This window comes from Terrapene carolina, unplaced genomic scaffold (genome assembly GCF_002925995.2).
Source record: "Terrapene carolina triunguis isolate 2854851 unplaced genomic scaffold, T_m_triunguis-2.0 Scaffold113, whole genome shotgun sequence".
Lineage (NCBI taxonomy): Eukaryota > Metazoa > Chordata > Testudines > Emydidae > Terrapene > Terrapene triunguis.
Window position 1 is genome coordinate 28,135,704 of NW_020664464.1, and position 22,570 is coordinate 28,158,273.

The 22,570-nt window shown below is 38.4% G+C and overlaps 1 protein-coding gene across 1 annotated transcript in view; it reads left to right on the plus strand.

Moving 5' to 3' along the window:
• FBN2 (fibrillin 2) overlaps window positions 1–22,570 on the plus strand; it is a 250,004-nt gene that overhangs the window by 98,333 nt on the left and 129,101 nt on the right. The window contains exons 12-19 of the mRNA XM_024193355.3: window positions 6,137–6,256; window positions 6,883–7,008; window positions 8,224–8,346; window positions 10,215–10,337; window positions 15,442–15,594; window positions 16,371–16,424; window positions 18,238–18,363; window positions 21,160–21,285. Coding sequence (XP_024049123.1) covers window positions 6,137–6,256; window positions 6,883–7,008; window positions 8,224–8,346; window positions 10,215–10,337; window positions 15,442–15,594; window positions 16,371–16,424; window positions 18,238–18,363; window positions 21,160–21,285 — 951 coding nt within the window. The remainder of the gene's footprint in view (window positions 1–6,136; window positions 6,257–6,882; window positions 7,009–8,223; window positions 8,347–10,214; window positions 10,338–15,441; window positions 15,595–16,370; window positions 16,425–18,237; window positions 18,364–21,159; window positions 21,286–22,570) is intronic.

The following is a 22,570-nucleotide window of genomic DNA, read 5'->3' on the forward strand; positions in this document are numbered from 1 at the left end:
TACAGGCTAAAATAAGTCATAAGTGGAATGTGCAACAGCTCCTTGTGCCTCTGCCCTGGCTGGTAAGGTGGTGATAGAACAATTTTGCTGGCATAATTAGGATTTAAGAGAAAGTGTCCAGGGAAGTGCATTGTGCAGTGGGAGATGCATAGAACGTCCCACCTTGCACCCCTGGCTGAGAAGATTGGGAGGGTTCACACTGCTGCTAAGCTTTCCTGCCCCAGGCACCAATGTGGGTCTGCATAGTTGGGATTTGGATGTCAGGAATTGGTCTCTACTAGCTAAAAATAGGTGTATATTTTTGTGTTCATGTTGTAGTGGAGATTCCTGAAGGTTTCTCATTTAGCATCTGATCCTGTACCATTGAAATCAGTAGGAGTTTTAACATTGACTTTAGTGAAAGACCACCTTGGCTTAACCACGAGATCTTGCATGATCTAAAAAATAAAAAGGAGTCAAATAAAAAATGGAAACTAGGACAGATTACAAAGATTACAAAGGATGAATATAGGCAAACAACACAGGAATGCAGGGGCAAGATTAGAAAGGCAAAGGCACAAAATGAGCTCAAACTAGCTACAGGAATAAAGGGAAACAAGAAGACTTTTTATCAATACATTAGAAGCAAGAGGAAGACCAAAGACAGGGTAGGCCCACTGCTTAGTGAAGAGGGAGAAGCAGTAACAGGAAACTTGGAAATGGCAGAGATGCTCAATGACTTCTTTGTTTCAGTCTTCACCGAGAAGTCTGAAGGAATGCCTAACATAGTGAATGCTAATGGGAAGGGTGTAGGTTTAGCAGATAAAATAAAAAAAGAACAAGTTAAAAAGCACTTAGAAAAGTTAGATTCCTGCAAGTTACCAGGGCCTGATGAAATGCATCCTAGAATACTCAAGGAGCTAATAGAGGAGGTATCTGAGCCTCTAGCTATTATCTTTGGAAAATCATGGGAGACGGGAGAGATTCCAGAAGGCTGGAAAAGTGCAAATATAGTGCCCATCTATAAAAAGGGAAATAAAAACAACCCAGGAAAGTACAGACCAGTTAGTTTAACTTCTGTGCCAGGGAAGATAATGGAGCAAGTAATTAAGGAAATCATCTGCAAACACTTGGAAGGTGGTAAGGTGATAGGGAACAGCCAGCATGGATTTGTAAAGAACAAATCATGTCAAATCAATCTGCTAGCTTTCTTCGATAGGATAACGAGTCTTGTGGATAAGGGAGAAGCTGTGGATGTGGTATACCTAGACTTTAGTAAGGCATTTGATACGGTCTCGCATGATATTCTTCTCGATAAACTAGGCAAATACAATTTAGATGGGGCTACTATAAGGTGGGTGCATAACTGGCTGGATAACCGTACTCAGAGAGTTGTTATTAATGGTTCCCAATCCTGCTGGAAAGGCATAACGAGTGGGGTTCCGCAGGGGTCTGTTTTGGGACCTACTCTGTTCAATATCTTCATTAGCGACTTAGATATTGGCATAGAAAGTATGCTTATTAAGTTTGCGGATGATACTAAACTGGGAGGGGTTGCAACTGCTTTGGAGGACAGGGTCATAATTCAAAATGATCTGGACAAATTGGAGAAATGGTCTGAGGTAAACAGGATGAAGATTAACAAAGACAAATGCAAAGTGCTCCACTTAGGAAGAAAAAATCAGTTTCACATATACAGAATGGGAAGAGACTGTCTAGGAAGGAGTACGGCAGAAAGGGATCTAGGGGTTATAGTGGACCACAAGCTAAATATGAGTCAACAGTGTGATGCTGTTGCCAAAAAAGCAAACATGATTCTGGGATGCATTAACAGGTGTGTTGTGAGCAAGATACGAGAAGTCATTCTTCCGCTCTACTGTGCTCTGGTTAGGCCTCAGCTGGAGTGTTGTGTCCAGTTCTGGGCACTGCATTTCAAGAAAGATGTGGAGAAATTGGAAAGGGTCCAGAGAAGAGCAACAAGAATGATTAAAGGTCTTGAGAACATGACCTATGAAGGAAGGCTGAAAGAATTGGGTTTGTTTAGTTTGGAAAAGATGAGAGTGAGAGGGGACATGATAGCAGTTTTCAGGTATCTAAAAGGGTGTCATAAGGAGGAGGGAGAAAACTTGTTCACCTTAGCCTCTAAGGATAGAACAAGAAGGAATGGGCTTAAACTGCAGCAAGGGAGGTCTAGGTTGGACATTAGGAAAAAGTTCCTAACTGTCAGGGTGGTTAAATACTGGAATAAACTGCCTAGGGAGGTTGTGGAATCTCCATCTCTGGAGATATTTAAGAGTAGGTTAGATAAATGTCTATCAGGGATGGTCTAGACAGTACTTGGTCCTGCCATGCGGGCAGGGGACTGGACTCGATGACCTCTCGAGGTCCCTTCCAGTCCTAGAATCTATGAATCTATGAAAAAAGCATGTTCAGACCCCTAGGGAGTAATGATGAAATTTGCTGAGCACATCCTGAAAGCTGCTATGTACCCTGAATTCATAGATTGTTAAGGCCAGAAGGAACCACTGTGATCAACTGTTCTTTGACAACCAGTAGTACGTAGACCATTGAATTTCACCAAGTGGTTGCTGCATCAAGCTCTTAACTTCTGAATTCCTATTTGGTGTTATATGAGGGGGGAGCATATGTAGGGGAGAATTTGGTCTACACATATATTCTGTTAATTATTTGGGATGTACAGTATATATTTTTACATTTTTATGAATATTTTGCCATTCACTGTTAAATGAAGAAAACAGAGTTTTGTACTGGCAAAAATCTGAAATGACAGCTACTCCAGGAACAAATTTTGAGATGCAGTAAGATGAAAATAGAGTCAGATGGTGACAAAAACAGAAGGTGCTATACCATCTGCAGGAGAATCCTCATACAAAATCAGAAAATGAGGAAAGACTAGGTGTGTATAAGAAGGATTTCAATAGGGTCAAGTCCATCTAGGTGTTGCAAATCTCACAATGCTAATTGGGGGCTTCATTCTGCACTGATCTACATTTTGAGTAACCCTGTGGGTTCCAGAGGAATTGTACAGGGTGTATTGCAATTGGCATTAAAAAGTCAACATTTACCAACAGTTACCAAGCAGAGTTATCTGAGATCTCCTGTTTGAAGTATAGCAAAACAATCATAGTGTCTCAAATGCTATAGTTAACTGTTGACTGGTGAATGGCAATTGCTGTATGTCAGCCCAGAGTTTGAACCTGGGACTTTAAGTGGGAACTTAACAGCATGAAATATCTGTGCATAATGATATATTTTAAATTAAATTAAACTAAAGGACTTGTTCAAATCCAATTTGGATTCTCTTCTGGTTACTGAAAGAACAGGCTTGAGGCATTGGGAACAGCTACATTCACTGTATGGGGTAAGGTTAATAATATAAAAATGAACACTCTTTCCAGACTATTATGATCTGTTTGGCTCCTTACCCAGGGAAAACCCCAAAGGATATTTTAAGAAGTTCAAAAAATTATTAAAGAATTTTTATGGGGTAAGGCAGAAAAAGAAAGTATGACTTTTTCCAAAATGGTCCTGCCAGAACAAAAGGGTAGGTTTATACACAACTTCCAGTCCTCCAATTATACTGTACAGCTTTCATCATGAATCATTGTCTACTGATAAAGAGATAAGATTCACAACAATCCTTAGTGGACTGATACTAGCAGTCTAATAGACCATCAGTTCCTCTTTCTAAATTGATAGAAGTCTGTGTTGTAGTAACCCTTCCTTGTTATCACTGTGTTTGCAAAAACATATTGAATAAAATGGTAAAAATATTATAGAAGCATCAGTAGCAATACCACAGTTACAATTGTGTTGAGATTGTACTTACAGCTGGATTCAAATCCCTGTATTTCATTCTTTTTTGTCCTCAGATTTGGCACAACAGATCTTCAGAGAACAATCAAACTTTCCATAGAATATTTTAGTGAAATTTTTGCGTACTGTTGCAGATTAAATATTTAAAAATTGAGAGGTGTGGGCAACAGAAGGGAGTTAGTTGAGGTTGAAAAGGGAAAATGATGAGGGGAGCATACATGGTGGAGGACTGTATAGTCTGAATGCTTATTTCCTTGCTTTTGACAGTTTGCTTTGATGAGGATATCCATTCTAGTAACCTGAACTCAAGGTTAACAGCTTTTTTTTATTAGAATATATTTAGCCTGAACCCCTTTTATCACTAGTATATAATAATATAGGAAAAACCCAGATTCATATTTAAATACAAGGAGTCATCTGGCACACATGGATTGAAAGGGATTTTGTAAGCTTAAATCCGTTATTTCACAGGGGAGTATTGTTTTCCTTCTCTAGGGTTTATGAATTCATTGATAATGAGAGTAGTTGGCAATGCATATCAATTTGCTTTGACATTTAAGCAGCTGACAAATTTGCCTAGAACTTTTATTCTAGAAAAAAAATAATCTTTTTCTATACTAGAAACCTTAACAAAGTAGAGGAGTATAGTGTTTATATTTATAAATTGCTCCTGTTCTCCTCTGTACTAGGGCAGGATAAATATATAATAGAAGTCATTGGAAGTAGGCTGTTAGATAAAACGTTCATGAGAAACTCCGATTCAGAGTTTGACATACTATCAGTAGATCTACAGTTGAGGGGCTTTGTTTTGAAGAAATTATGAGCAATCCTTCTGGGCAGGCTGGCTGAGCACTGAGCCAAAACATCCAGAGGACGGATTGGTCCGCTGCTCATGGGAATAAAACATTCTTTATGGCCAAGAATTGTAGAGCTGCCTCTGAGTGGGGATCTCATGTAAATACATAAAATTCTATTCGAGGACAACAAATGGCTTGTCTAAACATATACAGACTGAAAAGCAGTTACAGTCACTGCTTTCTATATTCTTTCTAATTCCTTGATTTTTTTCTCTTTTCTTCATTTTGCTTCATTCTTTTGGCTTTCTTGCAGCGATGCTATCAACTGCACATTCAAATGTGAGTGTTTTAAAGAGCTAAATGCTTTTTGCATGAGGAGAAGGGCTGTCTGAATCCTTCATTTCTTTTTCCTTTTATTCTCTTTGCTATTTACCAGAGGGCCCTAAATTCATCCAGCCAAGAATATTGCTATAAATCAGCTTGCTAAAAGCACTGTTCTGTGTAATCCAAAATCTGTCTGAAATGTAGTATGTACATGCAATTATTTATAACAATGTGAGCATTCACTATTGCATCCTGTGCAATGTGTGTTCTTGCTTGTGCCTTAGCTAGTAGAAAAGCTCAGCTGCTGCGATTTTCAGTCTCAGAACAGTCCTAGAACAACACTTTTATGTTGTGAAACTCCAACAGCACATGTTCCTTTAGAAAATGGATAAAAATTAATCACCTTATTTATTTACCTTTCCCATTCCAGCCAGTTACTTCCAACGTGTAATGAACTGAGATTTAACGTCAGGCATTATTTACAAAGTCCAAGTTTGAGATCATTTGGAAGGCAAGCAAACTGCATCCCAACTCAGGGCCAGATTGTATCTGCCTGCTCCCAGGTGTGAAAATGTGGGTAAAGGATACAACTGGACTTCCTTCATCCTTATGTTGGGGACTCAATAATCAGGATGCATTGCCCAGACATTGCTATCTCAGCTGGAATTCCTCTAAGGAGTCCTGCTGCTGCGTGGCCCTTCTGCACACTCCCACAGTACATGCCATGTCTTAAAACCATAATCTGACCTCAACTGTATATGTGCTGGGTAATACTCTTCTTTAAGTACTTAGTGCTTGCTTGTTGCATTGTAGACCCTGCTTATTATTCAAAAGAAAGAAAGAAAATAAGTGGTTGTTCAGTTAAACAACTGAATATGAAGCTGAACAAAGGATTTTTCATTTCTGTTAGGCTAGGAGTTTCAAATTCTTCATAGCTTTCTTTTTCTCTTCTCTCTTTTAGGATACATTTAAGAGATATAAAATACTATTTGTATTCCCTTCCTTTTTGAAAATGATTCCATAGTTACACTAAGAATAGGTGTGTGTGTTTGGGGAAGTAATAATTTTGCACCAAGAACAGGCTTCAAACTTCAGTGTTTGACTGTTAATTACCTTATTTCTTCAATCATAAAATGCTGTACTTGAAAGCAAATTTATGCTGTGAAGTCTCTAATGGTCTTATTTTCTGCTGCCAACAGATGTTGATGAGTGCACATCAAACCCATGCACTAATGGAGATTGTGTTAATACACCTGGATCCTATTACTGCAAATGCAATGCAGGTTTCCAGAGAACACCTACCAAGCAAGCTTGCATTGGTAAGAAAATTTGTTTACACATCTGCATACTATACAGATGTTATGCTATATCAGATTCTATTGGAGTTCAGAAAATAATTATTAGTGTTCTCTTTTTCAGTTAACCATGACAATGATGTAAGTGCTTTTTAATTACAGTTGAAATGTTGGCCTACCCTTGAGTTAATTCTATAGATACAATAGTGATTTAATTTTTGGCCTTTGCCATTCATCTGTTCCTTCTGGTGACCCAGTTCACTTGGCTAGCTGGTTTAAATTGGAGAATACATAGAAAAGTAAGGCTATACATATTTTAATAGACTAATTATTGAACATCACTACAAACTAACACTGTGCAATAGTCTTATATCAGTATAATAAATGTTTGACAGTGTAAAGCTATATTCATACTGGGAGTTCAGGAAAATGAGGTCTTTCTATCTTCCAAATGTTTCTTTCTAGGTAATATTTACTGTCAGGCTCTTTTAAAAACAATAGCTAGTAATGTGTCACTTTTAGTTCATTGATGGAGAGTCATCTGATGGAAACCTTGTAAAGTGCTGTGAGGTACAATGTTTTCTTAATATTGTTTACTCATTGAAACTCTTAGAAGGTTTTTTTTAATGATTTTTTTCTCTCTCACTTAGATATTGATGAATGCATACAGAATGGCGTTCTTTGTAAAAATGGCCGGTGTGTGAACACTGATGGAAGTTTCCAGTGTATTTGCAATGCTGGGTTTGAACTAACAACGGATGGAAAAAACTGTGTTGGTATGGAGAGCTTGTCTTTATACAAGGATGAAGCGCCAGAGGGAGACTCTGATTTAACATTTCTAGAAGTTACACTTCACAGAGTATTCTTGATCTTCAAAGATGGAATTTTGTGAAATAAGATCTGGTATGAGGTGAACTCAGAGCTTCACTGGGGTCAAGTTGACAGTGTGAGGAGCTGCACCAAGTAGATGGTGTATGTAGCTGCACCATCCCAAAAGGAGTTCAGGAAGGAATTGTCCTTCGCAGGGTGCAGTTTCTCTGTGTGTGTGACCCAGTGCATAGGTGGGTGGGGCTGGGGTAGAAGGGAAAGGGAGGGTCAAAACCATGATCCCACCTCCTCCACACCCCTACTTGCCCCCTTTAGGTTACTGTTCACCTCTGGAAGAATATCAAGAGAGCAGTCCCTGTGTTGTCCTGAGCAAAAATCCTGCAATTGTGATAGGTATTTGTGAGGGTAGTGCAAAGGGTAGTGCAAGTGCCTGCTTCCCCTTCCTCTTAACTTGCATCAACATAAGGACTTGTAACAGTTTATCCCCATAATGGGCCATTGGCCTATTCATGTTTCTGAACAGTAAGTTTCCTGTTTTTAGATTTTAAACTCTGGCTGTGGGGGCTCAGCCTTGGTAGGAGTTTGTACAGCACCTAGCACATTTTAGTCATTGCTGCAATAACAGTAATAGTATTACATTTAATATAAAGGCATTTAGATGCTATAATATATTTATATAATTTCTTGTTAATGACTAGGAAGAAGGTTATACTTCTTGCTGGTTCCTTCATATTTAAATGCTTAGCATAAATTGTTTCATTTTCTGATAATTCCTGATAGTCACAGAGTTTAGTACAGACTGGACCATACAATTCCTGTTGACAGTTCGGGGCAGACTCTAATATGCAATCCACAGGTAACAGCATGTCTCCCTTTAATCCCATAGCCTGAGTTTTACTTCTTTGCCTTGTTAAAGAAGATGGGTATTTTTATTTCTATTAAAAAGTGTCATGAGAAACTTGCATCTGCAACAAGCTTTGAATTCTTTAAGGTAGTTGAACCTTGTTCTCCCTTCTCCTAAGGTAAGAGGAGTCACCATTTACTACCGTGCCTTCTCTGTTGAAATATTCAGGGTAAATGACGTTTTAACTCTGATGTTTTGCTCCTTCTGTTTCCTCAAGGCTAAAGGGGTATGTATCATTTTCTGTGCTCTGTTTCTGCAGATCATGATGAGTGCACCACCACCAACATGTGTTTAAATGGGATGTGCATAAATGAGGATGGTAGCTTCAAATGTATCTGTAAACCAGGGTTTGTCCTAGCTCCAAATGGGCGTTACTGTACTGGTACGTATGATTGTAAGATAACACATTAGGACAATCTTGATTGAAACCACCTTTTCCTATCTAGTGAATCATGTAAGAATGCAAATCTTTTGTCACATGGACTTAATAATTTTCCAATATCTTGCTTGTCGGTACAGTAGTCATCTAAAACTGCCTAAAATACTCATTATAATTCTAGAAAGAAATTACAGAACCATGTAATAATGGTGTGCAAGATACAGTGGTTGGATGGCTTGTGAAAATTTGTGGGAAACACTGTAGCTGTAATTAATTCTGTAAATTTTATTCTGTAAAACACTTCAAAAAACAGTAACAAGAGTAGCAATATGAAAAAGTTTCAAAGGTTTTACTTTTTATGAATATTCAAAAGTAAATTCCCACTTCAGTTGCTTGTTGCTCTAGAATTACATAATGTTTATTAGGACACCATCACATAGGGCTAAACACAAGCTTCTTAATGGAGAAAAGGAAAATTTTGAACGTTTAAAGAATGGAGCCTAATCTAACTCCATTTAAAGACAACTGTGGAAGTTGGATTGGGCCTTCAGTAGAAAGGTATTTCATGACCAAACTCATCTGTGAACATTTTTTCTTTCTGTACTAAAATTGGACCTCTTTTATGTGAATCTGGTTCCCTTTAAAATAAACATGTAGCTTTCCAGTTCACACTTAAAGGTTCTTTTTAAGCTGTATGTTTAGATTAAAATTAGTATGGCTTGACCATAAAAAGATGAATCCACACTTTTTTTTCAACTGCGGAGATATATGCTATCTGCAGACAAAAGAAAAAGTGTAGGGTTAAACCCTGTAATTTAAATCAAATTTTAGAGAAAGGGGGAAGGGAAATCCTGACGTTCTTATATTTCTGAGTTGCAAATTACCCGTAAACTTGCTGAGCATAAAGAAAACGGGAAAAGAAAGATAGGCTGCCTGAACTAATGAATGGTATTCATGAGCAGAGGTTAGCTGGCTTTTATTTAACTCAAGTGTGATATGAGTCTGGCATTGAGTAACAAAGTATTAGTTCATAAGAGGAGAAGACTTCCTTTCCTTGCTTCTTAAAAAGCACAAATAAATTGTCAGGCTTGAGAGAACAACAAAGTCTTACCAGGTTTTGAATTTTAAAAATCAGTTATTTTTATTTTAAAAAAATGAAAAATTCCCATCACCATGAAATAACTCCTAAAAGATTGACTGCGGTATATAAATGGTTGCTACAGGACAATGCTCTAGTACTGAACTTTATTACAACATAATGTTTTGTTCAACCACCTCATAGTGAATTCAGTACTTCGATGCTCCAATAACAGGTGTCTTAGAAAAAACGAAGTGAGATAAATCAATAGTAGTGACACTCTATTTAGAGTTAAATAGAAAATCCAAATTGTTTCAATATACAGTACTTCACTGTGAAAATTGCATGACTGGCCAAAGTAAACCTCTCTTTGCAGAGTTTGATCCTGCACCTTTGAAGTTAATAGGAGTTTTTTGTCACTGACTCCACGGGGAACAGCATCATGTCCTTAGTGAAGTTAAGCGAAGCACTGGCTTTGCTAAAAGATAATTATGCCATAATTATCTGTATTCTAACTTCAATTTTAAAACACAATATTACTGTGAAATAAATGGCAGAAAATAAAGTGAAAAATCTGCAATTGACAAGCTAAATATAGAATCTCTGATACCTTTAGACTCAACATTTTTTCTGAAAATTTGTTTTAAAGTGCATGCCCTTTGGCTGAGACCTTGCATATCAAGTTTAACAGGAAAATGCAACAATCTGTCAATTACTATGGTGCCATGAGGCAATGCTTTAATGACATTTACTCAAAAATGGCAATAAGTGAATTATGTTTCCCTCTGGGCAGATATTGATGAATGCCAGACACCAGGAATTTGCATGAATGGTCATTGCATCAACACTGAAGGTTCTTTTCGGTGTGAATGTCCACCAGGCCTGGCTGTTGGGGTTGATGGCCGTGTTTGTGTAGGTAAGTGAGATTTCTTCAATGAAAAGCAATTAGGACTTCTTATTATGATTTACCAAAGTGTAACATTTAAAAAAAATCAAAAGACATTCTTCTTGTTAATGTTGACATTTGTTGTAGTTTAAAATAATTATATAGGATTCATTCTGCCACATGGTTGATAGTCTGTGATTACAGGATCAGACACTGGTGTGTCTTCATCTTCGCTGTCTCCTGTGTCTTTTTAAATACATTTCCATTCCTGAGTCAGTATTTTCACTTGTACATCTCACCTTTTCCTCTAATGCCAATCACTCACCCCAAATCATTGGAAAAAATAAACCACTTTGGTCAGGGGAGGGGAAAGAAGTTGTATTATTTTGAATATATTATTTCTCTCATTTTCACCTCTTTCCCTCATCCTATGAAGATCAAGTAAAGCAAACAATACTCTAACAGGAGAAATATAAGAAATTATCATAAAAATGCAACCTAAGTAAACATTATTTTATATGGACTCATAAATATTTCAGAATCACTGTGTTTGGTGGCGTGAAATTATGCTGCGCAATGTGCTGAAAATTAGAAAATAAAAAAGATTAAGGAAAAAACTGAGCTTCTCTATTCTTAAACTAAGGCTATCAAATCACATAGCTCTCAGCTTCATCCAGGATGGGTTGCAGATCACTGGACAATGATCCCTCGCTTTCACAGGCCTTGGGAGGCAGGCCAGTCCTCGCCCACAGACAACCTTCCTACCTTAAGCATATTCTCACCAGCAACCACACACCGCACCATAGTAACTCTAACTCAGTAACCAATCCATGCAACAAACCTCGATGCCAACTCTGCCCACATATCTACACCAGCGATACTGTCGCAGGACCTAACCACATCAGCCACAACATCACCGGTTCATTCACTTGCACGTCCACCAATGTAATATACGCCATCATGTGCCAGCAATGCCCCTCTGCTATGTACATCAGCCAAACTGGACAGTCACTACGTAAAAGGATAAATGGACACAAGTCAGATATTAGGAATGGCGATATACAAAATCCTGTAGGAGAACACTTCAATCTCCCTGGACACACAATAAGAGATTTAAAGGTAGCCATCCTGCAGCAAAAAAACTTCAGGACCAGACTCCAAAGAAAAACTGCTGAGCTTCAGTTCATTTGCAAATTTGACACCATCAGCTCAGGATTAAACAAAGACTGTGAATGGCTAGCCAACTACAAAAGTAGTTTCTCCTCTCTTGGTGTTCACACCTCAACTGCTAGAAGAGGGCCTCATCCTCCCTGATTGAACTAACCTCGTTATCTCTAGACTGATTCTTGCCTGCATATTTATACCTGCCTCTGGAAATTTCCACTATATGCATCCGAAGAAGTGATTATTCACCCACAAAAGCTTATGCTCCAATACGTCTGTTAGTCTATAAGGTGCCACAGGACTCTGTCGCTTTTTACAGATCCAGACTAACACAGCTACCCCGCTGATACTTGACAGTACTGTAAATGTGCATGTTCACTGTGTTTAAAGATGTGTATTGGAAAAAAGGCAATATAGATAATCATTATTGGGTGCTAGCAGATGTTGTCTGATGGCTTTTTATCAGATTTCTTTTGTGTAGCTGGCTGTTTGCTATTACCGAGGGATCAGATTGGAAGAAGAACATGGTGGTACTTAAAATGAATAGCAGTGAAGTAGTTAACTGTGTCAACTTTTAAATTGTCATAATTATGCTTCTAAGTTAAGATAAATGTAGTTGAGATAAATAATACAGCAGTTATCAGCAATCTTAGAACTATTCAACCAGATCAAGGATAAAGGGATATAAAGAACCATAGTTCTTTATAGTTGAAACATTCTGTTCTCTGCTGATCCCTGCTGGAATTATGGCCCTATAGAGCACATTATAAGCCTGCACAACTAAGAACAACCCTGAGGCTGAACTAGGCCCTGAGGATTGGGATAACACAAAAGTGGCTTAAAACTAATGTTAGCTCCATGTACTGAAGACGCAGTCCATTATTCCTACCTGCATGTCTACAGACACAGGAAGATTGTACTGCATCAGTTAATATTGGGAAGGGTATCTCTAAAACCATAAGGGCTAAGCACTTTATATTCTTATTTTAAAACAAAAATTTTAATTCTGCAGAAGCTGGGGGATTACCAAAATAAAACCACTGCAGTGTTCCACCAAGTGCCAGCTCAGTCTGACCCATTCAATTACAAACTCCATTTAGAAACTCCAATAGGAAAAGTCTGCATGGTGCAAGGAGTGAAAGGAAGCTAATGTGAAAAGCAGAATGTTCCTTTACTCTATTTCTAAATGAGAATACTAAATATGTACAGTATTTTAATAAATGCAGGAATTTTATTATAGTTAATTAAACTTATGCTAAGGTTTAAACCAAGAATTGTTCTCACTGATGTTGCAGCCATGATATTTGCTTATATCATGTTAATAAATATTGCCAATAAAGTATTCAAATGAGCACAAACAGCCTGAGATGGTATTGTATTAGGGATTTCACAATTAGGGCACAGTAGCAGAGCCAGCTTTAAGTACTAGCCGTGCAGCAACTTTTTGTGGTCCACACATTTTGGGGTCCAGGCTGGTCTGATCTCACTCTCTGGGAGTGAGACAATAGTGGGAAAGACAGTAGTGGGAATCAACTCAGTGTTCAGTTTTCTGTGCTCTCCTTTACCTCCCACCCCCAGTGTTCCAGCAGTTTGGGGCTTTACAAATTGTAAGGCCAGCTCGGCACAGTATTTCACTTGTGAGTGTACGCAGCTGCAAATATCTATATAATAAGATTCTTTGCTTCAACAAGGAAGGAAGGAGGAATCTTATGTAATAGCTTTGTGCTAGCTTGTGGTGAATTTGGACTAACCATTAGTCTAAAGAAGACATTGATTATGGCCCAAGGTCTCTTGACTGCACCAGAAGTTTTAATAGCACCATGATAGAAATTGTGCACAAGTTATGCTATTTGGGACCGACTGTATCGGATAACTTATCTCTAGATGACAAGATTAATTCTGGCATCAGAAAGGCAAGCACCACATTCGGCCAGCTGACCAAGCGTGTGTGGGATAACAGGAAACTAACATTGAACACCAAGATACAGGCCTACCAGACTTGCATTCTGAGCACACTGCTGTATGGTGGTGGACTGCCCCCAGCAGGCTTGAGCAAAGGCTAAACATCTTCCATACCCGCTGTTTTCACTGTATTCTAAATATGAAGTGGGAAACATAAGTCCACGACACCGAAGTACTTGAAAAAGCGAAATGGTCAAGTCTACTCATCATTCTTAGACACAGGTATCTCCACTGGCTTGGTCATCTGCATTGAATGCATGCATTCCAAAGGATCTCCTTTATGGAGAATTTGCAGATGCTCCAAAGCTACTAGGCCAACCTAGACTCAGGTTCAAGGACATTTTGCAAAAGGAATTTGAAAACTTTCAACATAAAGCTGGGGAGGATGCAGTTAGCAACAGGTTACACTGGAGGATTGTGCTGCAACAGGGAGTCAAAGAGGCTGAAAAAAGGTGGTTGAGAGAGAGGGGAAAGTGAAGAGAGGAAAGCACAACAGGCCTCAAGTGCTAGTAGTGCCCTGACTTCATCCCTCTGACCCTGCATCTTCATTATCTGTGGCAAGGACTGTTACTCCAGAATTGCATTTTTCTAGTCACTTGCGATGCTATAGCATGGCACACAGTAACTGAACGGCTTGGAGCTTTCAAGATGGACTGCTGCTACTTATAAGATTCCAGAATTGCCACTCTGTCTGTGTCATTCTGAAGCCCAGAATGTCTATTCAGTCAGTGTGAAGTAATATATACAGCTACATGCATGGTTGAGAGCTCTTTTTTGTTTAGAATATCCCCAGATCCTGTCATTGCTGGGATTTGCAATCTGTTGCCATCCAGTTTTTAAGTTGTTGGCTATTTTGATTTTATGAATTACACCTGTGTGACAGCTACAGAAAGGCATCTATCTTTGTCATACCAAGAATTCTAGACAATTGTGATAGCAGAGGTAACTCAACCAATCACTACTCTTTCTCTCCATCTGATTTGCATGTTGTAATTTCATTGGGTGTATGAGGGAGACTGCAGGGATGGGGGATTACTTGGCCCAACTGCCACTATTCAACCTATGCACAAATCAGCACAACTCTGCCAGAACCACACACACATTTGCCCACCTCACTCATAGAACCATACCCATGGGTCATCACTAGTATCTCTTAAAGATATACCATAAATATTACAGTTTCAACAGGAAATGCCCTTAAGATGCCAAGAAATCATGAGGCAGATTCATGACTCATTTGGGAATTTCAGTTTTACAAAAAGATGATATAATTGTTTCAGACATAAAGTAGGTTATTTCAAATAGTGTGTAACAAAATTTTCATTCATACGTAATCCTCTGGATAGAATTTCAAGGAGTCTGTATGGTGTTTAGAAATCTACAGTATTGCAGGATCTGACACAGGAGCTTTCTACCTGACTATACTACATGATTCACTGAATGATCTGAATAATATTATTCAGACATTCTAGCTCGCGGAAAAGTATTTGTAATCTGAAAGTTATCACATTACGTGGGGCTGATTTTATCTTATTTTATTTTATGTTAGTGATACTCACAGTGTCATAGGCATTTTGCAGACAAGTGCATCAAAGAACTTCAATCAAAAGGCTCCTTTCTGCTACCCTTACACTGAGTACTATCTTGCTTCATAAGTAGTGCCATTGAGTCCGATGGCACTTTTCATGGAGTAAGTTACTGTACTATTAAACATAAGCATGCAGAATCAGCCTCCAAATGACAGATGAGTTTGGAAAGAACATACACCACAGATGGGAACATATACTTGGAAAGGGAACATTCAGATAACTATCTAGAGCCAAATTCTGTTCTTCGATGCAGGCACTTGGCTTTCGGTGGCTTCTAAGTGAGCCATCCTGCATACAGGACAAAATGTATCCCTTTCACTGGATAAGATTATGACCTCAGGTTCTTGTTGAAAGAGTATTCATTCATATCCTTCCTAGTGTAAGAAAACATAATTATTTCTCTGCCTCCCCTTTCTTAGATACTCATATGCGCAGCACGTGCTATGGAGGAATCAAAAAAGGAGTGTGTGTCCGCCCTTTCCCTGGGGCAGTGACAAAATCTGAATGTTGCTGTGCCAATCCAGACTATGGCTTTGGAGAGCCATGTCACCCATGTCCTGCCAAGAACTCAGGTAAAGTTGTATAATTCTTCTGATCTCACAGCTAACATAGACTAATAAGTCTGTTTCAAAGCAGATTCATAGCATTTATTTTCAGGGTAATCTAAATTTGTAGTATTTAATGTGAACAAAAGAAGAAAATGTTTGTTTAAATTCTTCCATGCCCAGTGCTGTCTAGAGTGCACCAAACTCCAGAGCTGTCCAGACTATGTGAGAATTCAGGGTGTAGGCACCAAGGTCTGGATCGATGCAGCTGGGCCTCATAATTATCTTTAAGCGTAGGGTGAGCCAGAAGAGGTTATGTTGGATCGGAGAAAAGGTACCTTAAAGGCGTTAGACAAGGAGCTGTAGGTTCCCTAACCAAATCAGTCCAGTGTAAAGTACAGTCACTATTCAGTTTGGAATTAGGGTTGATTCCACTCTTTTTTAATTAATTTTTTAATAAGAACTAGTTCACTCATCTTTAGTAACAGCAAAATGCAGAGAACATGAAGAAACAGTTTATTTGCCACATACACCCCTTGAAAACCGTATTCGTATCACCATATTTTGGAGAACAGTCCATGTTGCTTTCTGGGGTGACATTGCCCTGTTGTGAAGCTGTCAATTAGCATCATGTGTGATGTTACTGTTGTAGGTACTAACTCGAGGAGATGGTACTTTTGAGAGGATAATACCATATATTTCCTTTTAGTGTTTCGTTTCATGATGTCACAGTTTTCATTCAAGTATGTACTTGGAGGTTTAGAACTAACATTTTTTATACAACTTCTGTTTCAATCGAGTAGCTGATTTCCATGGCCTGTGTAGCAGTGGAGTAGGCATTACTGTGGATGGACGAGGTAATGTTGCATTTTTTTTCTTATATATATATATATATAAGACTCATGAAAAATAATGAAAGTAAAACAAATATTCAAAAGTATGAATTCAGCATTTGGATTTTTCATAAGATACAAGTGGCTAGTGGCTTTTTTCAAGATATGGTATCTTTTTAATATGGTACAATATTAAAATAAATCAAAGGTTTCTAAGAAAGGATGAGAATTGTTCCCATCCAAATCAGGAGTAAAACTCCCATCACTTCAGTGGGAGCAGGATGATACCCTACTATAGTACTTTCAGCAATAGCATAGTTAGCATTTAAAAATAATACTTAAATAAAAAAGAAAATGTTATTTCTGTTCAATATTGTAAGCATATGGGCCTAGTTTTATCATTTTACAGGCTGTGATTTTTAATGTCTTCACGTAAGTAACGTGAAGTACATAAGCAGAGTTTGTAAATTCTCTGAGATGAGTACTTTATGGTTTACTGACTGTAGAAGCTCCACTAGTGCCACTTGGTGAGCCTGTAAATCTCACAAGAGAAATAACCATTTCCCGCAAAGCTATAGTTTCCAACTATGGGAATTTGTATGAGGTCCTCTGTGGAGGTTACAGTCTTTGTTCAGTACCTGAAGACTGTAACTCTTCACAAGGGATATAAGACAGATCGTAGTCTTTGCCAGGTGCCTTCAGAAGATTAATCTCCTCCAGGGATCAAATATAAATTAAAATCCCTTTTGGAGGCCTGAACGAAATTGTAACCTTTGCTGTGGATCTCATACAAGTGAAAACAGGTTCGCAGAGGACCCTGCTGCTGCTTACTCTGAAGAACTTGACTTGCTCAAACCATTCCCCAAAGCAGGGGAAAATTGAACATCTTCAAACCGGAACCCCCTACCCCAACCAAAGCAGTGTTTTCCTCCTCATCTGTTCTTTACTGAGAGCAGGCAGGAAATCCCCCTTACAGACAGTTCTCATTCCCAGTCATGTCCATTTGTCTCTCCACCCTAGTCATACTGCTTTTACCACACGGCAGTAACAGTCACCCAGTCCTGCTCCCTTCATTCTATTCATGGACCCACCTGGTTGCTCCCTGAAGACATCAGAAAAGTTGGGGCATAGGAGGGTACTGAACTTCTACCAAAAAAAAAAAACCCTCTTAAGGGAAAAGGAGGGTCTGGACTTGTTAGGCGAAATCTGTGCTACAGGGAGGTAGGATGTAGCATGAAATGTGCCTTGTGTTCCCCAAGATGCAGTCAAGGTTAGTGAACTTTGGTTATAGATTTGTAATAACACCATAAAGTAGACCAGATTCCACTGATTTACATTTTCTTATGAAAGCTTTGGACATCTTATAATCTTTAATGCAAGGTTAACAAAGTGTTTGTCTGAGTATGTATCGGTGTACACATAAATTGCAGGCCAGATACTGATCTCAGATGCACCACTGTTAATCAGTCCAAGTAAATCATGGAAATAAGTGGAGTAGCATCAGTGTAAAAGAGGTTTAAGTGAGATCACAATAAGGCCTGGCATCCTTGTTGTTCTTTCCAGTGTATCTGAATGGATCTATATAAACCAGAGGAATCAACATATAGAAGGAGTAATTTTTTGTTTTGTTTTGTTAATGTGGAAAAGTCCTGGATCCTATGAGATGAAAATGTGCAAAGAATGGCTCTTCGGCCCTCAATCCATAGTCACTACACTTACAAAATAGATATTTTGAGTGAGAGGCATTTCTATGTGTGCAACTATTCCAAGATAAGATGTTTCACAGCATTAAATGTGTAATATAGTTGCATTAATCTTCTCTATTATATTGATACAGATATTAATGAGTGTGCATTGGATCCTGATATTTGCGCCAATGGAATTTGTGAAAACCTACGTGGTAGCTATCGTTGTAATTGTAACAGTGGCTATGAACCTGATCCCTCTGGAAGGAACTGTGTTGGTAAGTTATTTGAGTTATTAATTAATTACTAATGGTTAAACTCGCATTGATTTTAGTGGAAGCAGGAGAGGACCTTTAGTGTGTGAGAAAAGTGGATGGTACGTTTAGCTACAATGAAAAAGCACAAAATCTCTTTAGAAAATCTACCCCTTTCAGTCTGTACATTCAGGAGCAGCCCTCTTACAACCCATACTCTATGGGGACTACAGCCTGAAATAAATCTCTCCTTAACCTCCTCTTCTGGTCTTCAAACAACACCCCAACCTCTCCAAGTTTGTCATCAGAAGCAAGCTCCCCACAGAACAGGCCATACCAACTCAAAGCAGCACCAGACTTTGACAGAACAGATGTAAAACCTAGAAAGATATCTCCACTGCTGCGATGGTCAACACCTCCCACAAGGGTCCTACGCAAGCCTAACACAACATGTGGTGTACCTCCATCCAGTTCACTAAATGCCCCAATAAAAACTATATGGGTGAAATGAAACAATCACTATGCTCTCAAATGAATTCACACAGAAAAATGCTAAAAGATAAAAACACCATATCCACTGTGGATGAACCCTTTTCACAAAGTGATCATTCTATATCTGACCTCTCAGTCCTCATCCTCAAAGGAAACCTGCACAACACCTTCAGATGACAAGTCTGGCATCTTAAATTCATAACTTTGATAGACACAAAAAATCATGGACTGAATAGAGATACTGGTTTATTACAACAATCTATAACCCATTTAAACCACACACCTCACCCTGAGCTTCCCCCCCCCCCCTTTTCCCCCCCTCCTTTCCCCCCTATGACTGGAAAAGCCACTTCCGTTTGAATTGTCCCATGAAATATCATAGGACTGGAAGGGACCTCGGGAGGTCATCTAGTCAAGTCCCCTGCACTCATGGCAGGACTAAGTATTATCTAGACCATTCCTGATAGGTGTTTGTCTAACCTGCTCTTAAAAATCTGCAATGATGGAGATTCCACAACCTGCCTAGGCAGTTTATTCCAGTGCTTAACCATCCTGACAGTCAGGAAGTTTTTCCTAATGTCCAACTTAAACCTCCCTTGCTGCAATTTAAGCCCATTGCTTCTTGTCCTATCCTCAGAGGTTAAGAAGAACAATTTTTCTCCCTCGTCCTTGTAACAACCTTTTACGTACTTGAAAACTGTTATCATGTGTTAACAACTTATACTAAACAATCTGTTCTAGCTTGTACATAGCTGTGGCACTCTGAGGACATTTCCTAGACCTGAAGAAGAGCTCGGTGTAAGCTCGAAAGCTTGTCTCTCTCACCAATAGAAGTTGGTCCAGTAAAAGATATTACCTCACTCACCTTGTCTCTCTAATTACGTCATTCTGTCCTTTTTTGCTTCTTTTTCCTCTTCTTAAAAAATTGTCAGTTAAAGAGGGAGATAGACCTTTTCTTTACTGAAACATTAACCTTGAGAAATCAAGCAGTCAAAAGACTGGAAATACCAAAAGGTTGCTCCTACAGTTTTAAGTTGCACATACACCGCTACCTTGATATAACACAACCCGATATAATACGAATTTGGATATAACGCGGTAAAGCAGTGCTCCGGGAGGGCGGGGCTGCGCACTCCGGTGGATCAAAGCAAGTTCGATATAACGCGGTTTCACCTATAATGCGGTAAGATTTTTTGGCTCCCGAGGACAGCGTTATATCGAGGTAGAGGTGTATGTTGTATGAGAGGAAGGGTGGTCTTGTTAAAGCATTGAACTGGAACTCAGAAAGGCTGGTTTATTTTCTCAGCTCTGACACAGACTTCTGTGTGACCTTTGGCAACTCACTCCAATCTAATGTCCACTGAAGTATCTTGAAATCATCTTATTGGTTTTGATGGAAATTAGATTAAGCCCTTAATTTCTCTTACATCCCCAGCTGTATAATGGGGATGATAGCACTTTCTTCACAAATTGGGAGGATAAAGTGTTTGTGAGGTGTTAAAATACTACAGTAATGGGAATCACAGAATAACTTTTAAAAAATTAGATTTTATAATTTTGTTTTCATTGTTAAGCATAAGCAGTTTACAGTAATATTGTTTGTTAATGTATATTATAGAAGATTTGCAAATGTCTAAAGTAAAGTTAAGGAGCAACATTAACTTTTGGGTTTTTCGGATTTTTCGGTGCTTGACTTTTCAGCTTTAATGTTAGCTTGTGGTAATATATCTGCTATCAATCAGTAGCTAGGTAGAAATATGGGCACTCATGAGACACTCGTGGTTGCAATATTTCAGTGTGTGATCAGCTGGAGTGTAGCAGGGTATTTTTTATATGTAGATATTAGTGTAGGCGTTTCCTACTGTGCCTTCTCTGATAGCAAATATTTGCACAGAAAAAAGGATTAGCACAGTGATGTAACTCTTAATGAATTTTTGTTAAAAGCATGTTTAACATCACTGCTGGCTGCCAAACAGACAAATCCAAGGGCAATAATCATGGCTGTTTATAAACTGCTAAATATCCCAAGGTCGCCGTGTTCTAATGGAGGACATGCTGAGAACATAGAGCTGTGCTTTACTGAAAAACTGATATGTATTTACAAAATAGTAGTGAAAATTCTTAAATGTAATATAGAATATGGGGTAAGAGGAATTTGAAAGTTAACTAACCTCTTGAAACCAAGTATTGGCATTTCTCCTTGTTCAGATACAAATGCAGAAAACTGAATGTCAGACACATGACTGCTGCTGAGAGTCCAGTTAAAATAATACTTGGAGAAAAGGAGGGCAGACTTGTTCATTAATATGTCTACCTGATCTTTTCCAGACATTGATGAATGTTCAGTGAACAGACTGCTGTGTGACAATGGCCTGTGTCGAAACACACCTGGAAGCTACAGCTGTACATGTCCAAAGGGTTATGTATTCAGCACTGAGACTGACACATGTGAAGGTAAAAATGCTGCAGTGGGAGCCATCTGGATAGTGTTGATCTAATCTGTGATATTATAGTATTGGAGTTTATGAGATGAGCAGAGAAGACTCAGGGTGATACAAAACAATGAAGGGAAGGGAAAGAAAGGCCTATATTATGGTATAAATCAAAAGATGCATCTTGTAATTGCTCTCAGTGGAATTCTGTTAGAATGATGGGGCATGTCTGAATTTCCTCCAATATAGCCAGTTCATTTTCTACATGACAGTATGTTTTGTTAAACAGAATACTTTGAAGAGAAAGTTAAAGAAAATGCACATTTATCTCTTGGGCATTCTGTGAGTGCAGATCTCTGGTGTTGATTGTGCTGATAAATGAAGTTGGAGCAGAGGTGTTAATTTCTGTTTTATTTTGAACAGAAATGCATAATGCTACCAGGAATAGTGGACTTTTGATAATTTTCAGTGTTATTTTTGGGTTGGCCACTTGAATTATATAATTCAGTATTATCACTGTGAATTGCCCTTTTCCAAAGGGAATGGTTTGCAAGTTGAAGGCTTCAGCTTTGGAATACTTAGAATCTCATGAACCAGTGGTTCAGTTCCTGGCAGGGTCAACTCAGTCCTTTTCCATTCAAAGGGAATTGTGTTCCATGCATCCATTAAAAACTGAGAGTTTGTCTGCTCTCATTGTCTGTTAAAGATCCAACTGCATTCTTTTCAGAGTAGTCTTTTCCTATCAGTCATATCCAGGGATTTATACTGTACTCATCACTATACTGTCTTAGAATACTATACACAGTATTTAGCTAAAATTTATTCTTGAGAGTTTAAGTTTTCATATTTTTTAAAAATAGTTTTAGCAGTGAAAGTGGTTTTCTCTCTATGCTTAATATGCTAGTGTCTTGAATCTGCTGCAGACAGACATTATATTACCAAGAGAGATGTTGTTTGCATGTTCATCTTGATATTTAACTTCAAAGCTTAACTCTGACCATAAACTTGCTAATGTATTGAACAAGATACCAGAACACAAACAACTGAGCTGAAATCATTGAAATGGAATTAAAAAGGACATCTCCATCCAGTTTTGGTTTTCAGTCTGAGAACATAACCAGACAAATTAACGTATTAATTCAAAACAAAACTAGGCCTATGGTCTAGGTGTCACTGTATAAAATTGTGATAGGGGTGGTATTTTCAGGGGAGCATGCAAGGATATGTCATTAGAAGCCTGAAAGTCATTTCCATTCATCAAGAAAATTCAACTCATAATTTGAAAGAATGGCCACTTTTAACTTTTA